The sequence below is a fragment of the Vigna unguiculata genome, chromosome 2 (assembly GCF_004118075.2).
Source record: "Vigna unguiculata cultivar IT97K-499-35 chromosome 2, ASM411807v1, whole genome shotgun sequence".
In the NCBI taxonomy this organism is placed as follows: domain Eukaryota; kingdom Viridiplantae; phylum Streptophyta; class Magnoliopsida; order Fabales; family Fabaceae; genus Vigna; species Vigna unguiculata.
The window spans coordinates 22,831,413-22,841,699 of NC_040280.1; the positions used below are offsets into that span (position 1 = coordinate 22,831,413).

At 27.2% G+C, this 10,287-nt stretch overlaps 1 protein-coding gene across 1 annotated transcript; it reads right to left on the bottom strand.

Moving 5' to 3' along the window:
- Nucleotides 1-3,590: 3,590 nt before the first annotated feature.
- On the bottom strand, nt 3,591-6,775 carry LOC114174340 (spermidine synthase 1-like). Its single transcript, XM_028059176.1, has 9 exons — nt 6,492-6,775; nt 5,939-6,015; nt 5,707-5,829; nt 5,126-5,230; nt 4,802-4,874; nt 4,637-4,708; nt 4,351-4,546; nt 4,109-4,235; nt 3,591-4,005 (listed from the first exon to the last, which is right to left on the bottom strand). The coding sequence occupies exons 1-9, from the start codon at nt 6,682-6,684 to the stop codon at nt 3,940-3,942; spliced, it is 1,032 nt and encodes a 343-aa protein (XP_027914977.1). The 5' UTR covers nt 6,685-6,775; the 3' UTR covers nt 3,591-3,939.
- Between the last annotated feature and the right edge of the window lie 3,512 nt (nt 6,776-10,287).

Sequence of the window (10,287 nt, forward strand, 5' to 3'; positions counted from 1 at the left end):
GCTTATTATTATTTTGCTTTCATATATTAATGAAATAAGACAAAGAAGGGGACAAGAGAATATTTCAGCCCATTAACTTGTATTATTGTTTTGTCTCTTTGGATTGGCCCATTAATAAGAATGTATATATAATTCGTTCATGGAAATCCATCATGTGGACCCGAAAACCCATCTCCAAAGAGTATGAATTATGGATTTTGAGGATGCTAGTTTATGAAATCGTCAAGTGATTTCATTTCATATTAATTTCTAAAATTACAAGTTTCTAAAGTTAATTGCTTATCATTGCTTTTTATTTAATATATATTAATATTATTATTCAGATTACTATTCTTTTAACTTTTAACTAAAAGTATTGAAGATGTTTTTTTTTTTTTTTTTAAGTTTCTTCCTTTCATATGTTAGATTTATTGTACCAAAATATTTATAAAGAGTAGAAGAAACATGGAAGATGGAAGATTAGATGGTAAAGTGGATCAGTTTATCCGTTTTAAATTGGCCCATTGTTAAAATCGGCTGGAAATTTTGACTTAATATGCTAATTTATTAATTTTTTTAAAATTTTGAATAACACATAATTTAAATGTTTATTTAAAGTTTTTAATTAAATAAATTAAAATAATTATTATTTTTATACGTTAAATTAGTCTTTAATAATTAAAATTTAATTTGTAAGTATTAATGATTTAAGTTAATTCTATTATATATTTGTGTTATGTTGCTCAAAATTTTACTAAGGCTAGAGATGTTAAAATGGGTTGGAACCCTCGAGCCAACCCGACTCACCACAGATTTCGGTTGGGTTGAAATTTTTTTACAAATTTTAATACGGGTTGATTTTGAATCCGGCTCACTTAAAATCCGACTCATTCTTGAACCCATGGTGAGCCGGGTTGGTTCACCAACCCGCAAGTAAAGGGTTAACAAGTGTTTTTTATTAAGTTAGGCTTTGCTTTGGGTCATGTTACATTATTTTTTTAGCCAACACATAAATAATTTGTATTTTTGTGATTTTGGTTTGTATGTGGATTGTATTAAAGTTTATTTAGATTTTAATTAGAATTATAATTTAGTTTTGACAGAAAAAAAATTGTATTTTTTCAATTAACTGAACCTGTGAGTCAACCTGTTTAATCCACCAATCCATGGTAGGTCGGACCGGATTCAAATTTTTTTGGCTCGTTAATAAGTGAGCCAAGTTAGGTTAACTTACTAAATGATCAATCTGTGGTGGGTCGAGTCGGATAGTGTCAAGTTACCCATTTTAACAACTCTAAATAAGGCCTGTTTGTTTCGTGTGATGGAAAAGTGTAAACTTTCTATGTATAAAAAAAGTGTGAAAATGAGAATTTTTACATCAATGAAGATAAAATTTGGACGTGAACTTTCTTTGCTATAATGAGAGAATTTGAAAGGAAATGAATATTAATTAAATAATATAATTATTATCATTCTAAAATATAATTTTTCATGTATAGAAAATTTATAAAAAATTTTAATCTATCAAACAAGCACACGATTCATCTATTTCCCTAAACTTTTATATGAAATTCTTTATTTTTTGATTTTTTTTCTCTTAATTCAAACAACTTTATTTTCACTTCAATTTTCTTTTAAATATTTTTAAATTTACTCTCCAAAATCCATTCTTTCAAATTCATATTCCAAAACAAACACATTTATATAATAACATTAAATGATATTATAATTTAGTCTTATTTTTAAATAAAATGAGAAATAGGTTGAATAAAATGTATGAAGTAGTCAATGATTTCATGTTATACATACTTTTAGTATCTCTTTAAATTTGGTGATAATAGCTTTTCACTTTTACCTATGTCTTTTACACATAGCAATGCTCATCTTTTTACACAAAAGCATTTACTTCGAATCCATGAAAGTGATAAAAGAAAAAAAAAAATCATTTGCACTGCACAACACAACCACCAAGATATCCCTTGTACTTTTACCAAAAATAATAATTTGTTTATGTGATCTCAAAAAGGATAATAACACAACCATGATTCTTTGCTCTCAAAAAGTGCTATCATCCTTAGTTTGTTTTTAAATTCCAATAAAACCTAGAGAACATTAAGGGAAGTTGTCGCAAATTTTTAATTTGCTCGTTTACATAATAAGACAACATTTTTTTTTTGAACACTTCTAAAACCAATAATAATGTAAATGATAGTAAGAGGGCTTTTATGTGAAAGCATATGATTGGTTCTCTTTAGGTTAAATCATGGCATATTAAACTAATTCTTTGAGAAATGTTACATATCAGATATACCACAAAGTTTTGAATTAAAATTCTTATATTACTCATGGACAATTAATATTGAATATTTTTAGTGTTTTACTCTAAAAAATTCACTAAGTAATATAAAAGTTTTTAGTTGGTGTTGGTGATTGTTAGGACGAGTATAATTTCGAATAGATGAAGAATAATATTTTTATCAATATTTTTTTTATCGAAAAATTAAATGAAAAAAATTTCAATCAAGGGTATTTTCTTATAATAAATAAATGTGGTCTAATTAAATAATATTTCGGTTTAAGATCAATGTACAGTATTTGTAAGATTATTGAAATCAAATCTGAATTAGAAGTCCACATTAGATAAAATGAGTAATTTATTATTTTGAGATTTTGTTTAATGAGGCTTTTCACTCTTTAAAATGTTTTCTAATGAGCAAATATAATTTTATATTTAATATCTCAATATTTAAAAATCACAAATATCAAATATTTGTGATAAAGTTAAATACAAATTTAGAAACCAATTTATTTTATAGTTAACATTAATGATCAATTTATTATAATGACCAATTTAGAAACTATTTTAGTTACCAATTATTTTTAATTTATAAAAATAATTAATTATTTTTTGTTATTAATAAAGTATTTTCTTATAGTGAATATTCTTATTTATCTTTTGAGTTATATTCTAGAATATACATTTAAAGAATGTTAATATTTCAATTAAGTTGGTAACTTTTTTATTATTTGGGTTGCAAAGTGAAGATTTTTCACTACAATAATAAATATTATTATTATGATAAATGTAAATTCAATAAATTAACTTTTTATCTAAGTATTATTGACAATTAAACTAAAAAAAAAATTATATTAAAATGATAATGTTATTAGTGTGTACTTTTCTTAATCATTTATTTGGTAAACACTTATTTTAATTCTCTAAAAGATTCATGGTGTGACAATTTAGTCTTTGAAAAAAATTCTGGGAAATGAGTAGATCTTAAAAATGACTTTTGTTACGCACATTGGTCCTTGTGTTAGGGTTTGTTAGTAACTCTATTTGTTTAGTGAATAGTTGATTATGGTACTACATGATTATTGTCCCCTTATTCTCCTCAAATGAACTAGAATGGTGAGTTTTTGCAAACTTTTCATGTATAACAAAACATTCTTCTTTTCAAATCATACCTACCACGGTCATCTTAAAAAACAAATGGAAAGTTCATTTTTTTTCATAGATTTTTTAGTCTCTTTGACTAAGGTTTGAAATTGAGGTTTGTAATGAAGTATAATGTTTCACGCTAATGTGTCTATGATTATATATTCAAATGTATATCGAAAGCTACTTTTATTATAAATTCTCATTGTATAACACAAAATTTGTCACGAGTACTTACCAAACTAAATACTAACTACTAAAAACTACTAACTTCAAAGAGATAAAAACATACGCATTAAACAAAAAGTAATCTTCAACTGAAGTTCTAAACGGCCAACAACGTAAATTACTAGGAACTGAATCCGTCATCTACCAACTCATTTCATGAAACAAAAGTTTCTCTTCAATGTCATCATCTGAAGCTCTTAACTTATTCCACAGTTCATTAACAGATGGACCAATCCAGTAAAAGCATGAACAGTGCAGCCACACTTGCTCCTTCAGTCTCATGAAAAATGTTCTCAGTTTGCTTTAGAACCAATAGCCCTCTTAGCAAAAGATGGCAAACAGAAAGCCGCAGAATGAAGCTGTAGTAAAAAACGCAGACAAAATATAACAGTTCAGTAAGATGAGAAAAAATTTGGTAATTGAAGTGAAAGGGAAAAGGATCATCATGGTTGGAGCACAAACCTCAGAGTTGTAAAATTTCAATGGTCTAGTTGAATGTTGACTATCATCCTCATCTATAGAATACACTGGATTCTTGAAGTCCACAGTAGGACCCTCAGTTGAACAAAGCATAAAACCAATCATCCCACTGAAATGGAAAAAATCAAAGCAACATAAGTAAGGAAAATCATAAGGGTATTTTGTTTTGAAGAGTGGCATGCAAATGGGAAAATAGATAACAAATTTTGAAGCAGCATGCATACCTTGGGTATGTAGGAACAGTGGTCCATGCATAGTTGACAGAACCTTTGAATACCTGGCGACAATTAGCAACAATGCCCTCAATGATATCCATATGAAGCCATATACTTTCTGCTTGAGTACACACAACTCCCCCTGGACGAAGAGCTCTTGCAACCGACGCGAAAAATGGCTTTTCAAACAGTTCTTGAGCAGGACCTTAAAGATTTCAAATATAATCTCAATTAGAAACATATTCATTGACTGTAAAAGACCAGGAATGTTCAAAGATTTTACAGTATAGCCTACCAATAGGGTCGGATGAATCCACTATAACTGCATCATAAGTTCCTTCTTCAACAGCCTTCAAAAATGCAACTCCTAGATCACAGAGACAAACCATCTTGAGAAATGTTATCTTCAGGAGTAAAATAATTCAGGAACATAAAAACTATGGAGAGTAGCTAATCATACCATCACCAATATTCAGTGTCACGCGTGGATCCTCGAAACCTACAGCTACATCTGGAAAAAATTGCTTGGAGACCTGCAAAGTGTTACAACTTCAATTGTGATATTTAGCTCATATTGCTAACAGAGGTTATTATACATTTAGCTTAAGAAGATTAGGGAAAAAGTATGACAATAACCAATATACTTAAGCAGAAAAACCCTTTTCCAAGTTACAAGATTTAGAAAAGAGCAAGAGAAACAAATTATATGCAAGATTAGTCTGCTACTAAAAATGTTTTGCTTTGATTAGAGGTTGGAAATAATAGTTTTATGGCTATTACTTACCTCAACAACCATCTTGTCTATTTCGCAAATGTCTATCTTCTCTACTGAGGAATAGCGTGCTATTTCACGCAGGACTCCACCATCTCCTCCACCAATAACCAAAACCTAACAGAAGAAAAGAAGCAAGGAAAAGAACAATTAATTCCAAACATACATTATACATTACACAGAATGTTATCCAAACATTATATTCCAAAAAAAGATCATTGCTTATAGTTCAAGACATATCTCAAATGCCTTACCCCACGGGTATGATTCTTCCTACTCTCATCAACACATACCATTCTGTACATTTCTAATAAAAAGTAAACTCAACAACCAAATACATAAATGCAGACAATGATATGCTATATAAACACCAGCAGTGCAGCCCAAGTTAGCATGATGATGGGCACATCAACAATCTGAGTAAACAAATCAATATGAACATTTTTTTTCACAATTCTTCTGACAAACCCCTGCCCTCACCACTGTCTAAGCGTTTACATTCAATGACTAAAAGCTATACACTTCCTCACAATTGTCCTGAAAATATTTTGTTAAACTAAAAAAATTATCAAAACAGTCATACTCTAAATTACCTTTCTGGGGTTTGGAATAGAGCAAAGAGGAAGATGTGTTATCATCTCTTGGTAGGCACACTCATCCCTCTCTGTAAGCTGAATGACCCCATCCAGAACAAGAACCTTGCCATAAGTGGACGACTGAAAAAAAAAAGAAAAATCATAGAATACATCATTAAATAAAACCAAGACCACAAAAGGGGGGCAATAACAATAAAACTATCAAATTTAACTAAAAGTACATATTCACCTGGAAGACCATGACATTCTGATAGTCAGACTTCCCTTCAAACAGAATCTTTTCCACCTTCAAAGAATGTGCCTCCCCTGCAAAATTAAAACCAGATTCCATCTCACGTGTTATTACAAAACAACAACACAAACATTCACAACAACACCAACAACTTCAAGATGTGCTTCAGTTACTGACATGACATCATATGCATCCTTTTAACCTATATACATATGCACTTCTCATTGATTAAAAAGCAAAATCTCCCTCCTCATAAAATCAGAACAGATTTGAAAAACGAAAGAACAAAAACTAAACATAGTCCAGAACCTACCCAATAAAACCAAACCGGAAAACAAAACAAAACAAGAAAAGAAACATTAAAGAACAGAGATTTGAAAACACTCTATAGTCCGTTATAGGACAAGCAACATGGAACAATCGAAACAACGATTCCACAAAAACAAGTATTTCATACCCAATAAGCAATTAAACGGAGGGTCGATGAAAAGTCTTGAAATTGAAGGTTGAGAGAGAAGGAGGGGAAGGAAAAGAGAGGGTTTTTACTAACCAGGCCACATTGGGCTGATTTCAGAGAACCAACCAGGAATAACCGCAGAGATACCAGGGTGTTGAGAGTGATTGGAGAGCGTTGAAAGGGTGTCGGTAGCGCCATTTTCTCCGCCGTCTTGCTCTTCTTCTCTGGGTCTCTTGACGGGTAAGTCTGAAACCTGAACCACGTTGTTGTTGTTCTCCGCAGCCATGTTCTTCTTTGAAGTGAGTAGGGAACGCACGAACCAGTGTTGCCCTCTTCTACTCCTTATATAGGTGTTATGCAGATGAATGATTAAAAAAAAAGGTGGTAACTTTGGAGATAAATGATAAAATAAAAAAAAGTGATAACCTTAGAGATAAAAAAAACATAAGTAATTTAATAATATCATGATTCATGTCATGTAAATTAGTCATTGAGTTTTTAAATTTGTTTTTTTCGATGTTAGGTGGGAAAACCTAATCTTTGGACCGACACAATCTTGCTCCTTCTCTCTCTTATGCCCTATTTTTTTTAATTAAACTAATTAACTTATGAAATATACTCTATTTGAATTGTTGGTAATATTTTTTAGAGACTGGGATGATTTGATTTGATTTGCAGATTGAAAGACGAAGTGTAAATTGAGAGAGGTATTTGATTTAGAAAATAAACTTAATTGGAAATAAAGATAAAAAATATAACAGATTGAAAGAGATACGAAATATACTAATTGGAAGAAACCAAAGATGATGTACAGTAGATTGAAAGAGACATTAGGTTAGAAAAAGAAACTATCAAAAATAGTTGTTTTAAAATGCATATTCAAACAAGAAAAAATATTGCTTCGAAAGAAAATATTAAATCAAATCTAATTAATTGGATCAGTTACTTGAAAATTGGATAATTAATTACTTTTAGATTGAGACATTGTACTGTTATGAATAATAAATTAAAAACATTAAAGGTAGTTTAAAAGGTAAATTATTTCAAAATCCAATATAGTTACAAATATATATATATATATATATATATATATATATAATAACAAGTTTAATTATATAAAATCAAAACATTAGAAATATTTACAATTTAGTTTAATTTAAAAGTATGAGCAGTTACTTTTTCTTATTTTTTTAATAAAATCTTCGGTAATAATGCCTAACATGACTTCTTTATATTTATATGTATATTTTAGTATATGATTCATTTATCTATTTATTTATATTTTTAGTATATTAAAAAAAAGTGTTATATCTTTATAAAATAACTAAAATTTTGTTTAGATTTTTTATTTATTTTGTATATTAAAATAATAAAGAAGTGAAAATATTATGTAATAAAATATCATGAAAATTAGGTTATATTGTTGTAAATGTTATTATTAAAATAATGAAATAATAAATCTATGTTATGTGATAATAATTTTAGTTTTAAATATAATAAATAGAATTAATATATCAAAAGTATTTAGTATAATAACATTTTTTATAATTAAAAAAATAAAAATCCATTATGAAGAGTAATAATAATAATAATAATAATAATAATAATAATAATAATAATAATAATAATAAACTATTGATAATAATAATAATAACATTTATGCTATCAATATTAATGTTAATGCTAATATTAATAATAATAATCTATAATTATATATAAAGATATACATCAACAATAAAATAAAGAAAATAAAAATGACAAGTAATTGAAATATGATATATGATCTCGTAGTAAGTAGAATGAAAATGTGTGTCTAACCTTAATAATAATAAAATAATACCATTATAATAATATCTCGTAATAATAAAAATAATAATAATAATACAACAACTACATATATAAGAGATATACATTTTTTGTCCTCTTTTTATTTTTACATTTTATCTTCTTAATTATTATTATTTGTTAAATTTAAATAATTATTCATAATAAAAAATTATTTGTCACTATTATCATTTTATTAATTTTAGTAACTATTTTTTTAATTCAAATAATTACACATATATAAAGATAAAATGAACAACAAAACAAAGAAAATGCAACTAATTGAGATATGATCCCGTAATAAATACAAGTAAAATGTGTGTCTGTCAATAATAATAATAATATCATTACAATAATATCGCATGGAGATAAAAATAATAAATATATAACTACATATATAAAGCAATAAACATCTTTAGTGTCATTTTTTGTTTTTTCAATTTTATCCTCTTAATTGTTATATTTTAAATTTAAATAATTATTGATAATAAAAAATTTATTTTTTAGTTTTATTATTTTACTAATTTTAGTAACTATTTTTTTGAATTGAAATAATTGTTCATATATAAAGATAAATGAACAATAAAATAAATAAAAATGGCAAGTAATTGAAACATGATCCCTACATAGTAAGTAAAATGTGTATCTAACCATAATAATTAAAGAAAATAATAACTATTATGATAATTATAGTTCTTAATAATAATAATAGTAATAATAATACTGATAATAATAATAGTAATATAATAATAGAAATAATTATAGTTAATAATAATGATAATGATACTTATAGTTGATAGTAACATAATCATTATAGTTGATAACAATAATTGTTATTATTATAATTATAATTGACAATAATAATAATAATAATAATAATAATATAAAAATCAAATAATAACTATCATGAAAATTAGGTTATGGATAATGATATTTTGACCAACTTTTACCCTTAGATCTTTTATTTTAATTTTTTTAATGGTGTGATATGATAATCTAAGGGTGATTGGAGTAATGAGTTAAGAGTGGGTGAAAAAAAAAGAAGGTCAAAATATCATTATGCTTATGATATATTGTTGTAAATATTGTTATTAAATTAATGAAGTTGTAAATTCAGTTTTAAATATAATAAATAATTAAAATTAATATCACAATATGGTGTTAATTGATTTTATGATTTTACACTCCACATATATACTATTAAATTGTCCTATCTCTAGTCGATGTGAGACTTCAAACACACCCTCCTCACGCCGAGCATCTTGTGTGTGAGTTTAGAAATGACATGTGAATATCAAAACATCACAAAAGAAATATAATATTGTGAAGATTTTAATTATTCCTACGACAATATTATCATAAAGAATTCAATAAAACAAATAAATTATTTATCATATTGTACTGTATTAAGGCACATTCATTAACATAAATACTCAACCTTACCTCCAAAAGACAAGTGTATTAAGTAATTTAGAGACCTTGCACTTATCACGTGTCTAACTTACTTCTCAGAAGCTATATATAGGTATAGATTTGAAAATTATGATCCAAAATCCCATCATGAGTATGAAAGTGAATCAATGGAATGATTAAATTGTGTATTGTACGAGGTTTGTCCTTCTATAGGAGAAGTGCAAATCTTTGTTAGTTAGTTTTATGCATTAACTAGGATTAATACGTGTTGGTCATAAGTCATCTTAAACTCTACTAGACTTACATACTCACATAAAGTTTTGCAATCTAGGTGGTGAAAGTTGAAGGAAGTTCGTATAGTGGGATCTGGGCTGAGACCCCTTTTCTAGCGAAGCCATAAGTTAACTCATCCTTGTCATGCGGGGGTTGAAATCGTGCAGTTTGGTATGTTCGGTCTTGGTACTTTGTTTCATTATTTCATAACAAGTGCAAATTTTCTACCAAGTCTGCCTAAATCCGGATATTGAGCCTAAAATCTTATATCATGTATGATATTTGGTTGTTCTATAGATAATCTGCTTGTGTTGGTTGTAAGTATTAAGGATTCCAATATTATAAATATTATAATATAAGTACCTTTGAATTACCCTTT

What these genes read in the sequence shown, in the direction of transcription:
- LOC114174340 (XM_028059176.1), bottom strand. Translation starts at nt 6,684, where the DNA reads ATGGCTGCGGAGAACAACAACAACGTGGTTCAGGTTTCAGACTTACCC. An exon ending in CTATTCCAAACCCCAGAAAG is followed by an intron (nt 5,231 to 5,706) that starts GTAATTTAGAGT and finishes TTCTTCTGTTAG; the next exon opens with GTTTTGGTTATTGGTGGAGG. An exon ending in GACACTGAATATTGGTGATG is followed by an intron (nt 4,709 to 4,801) that starts GTATGATTAGCT and finishes TCTGTGATCTAG; the next exon opens with GAGTTGCATTTTTGAAGGCT.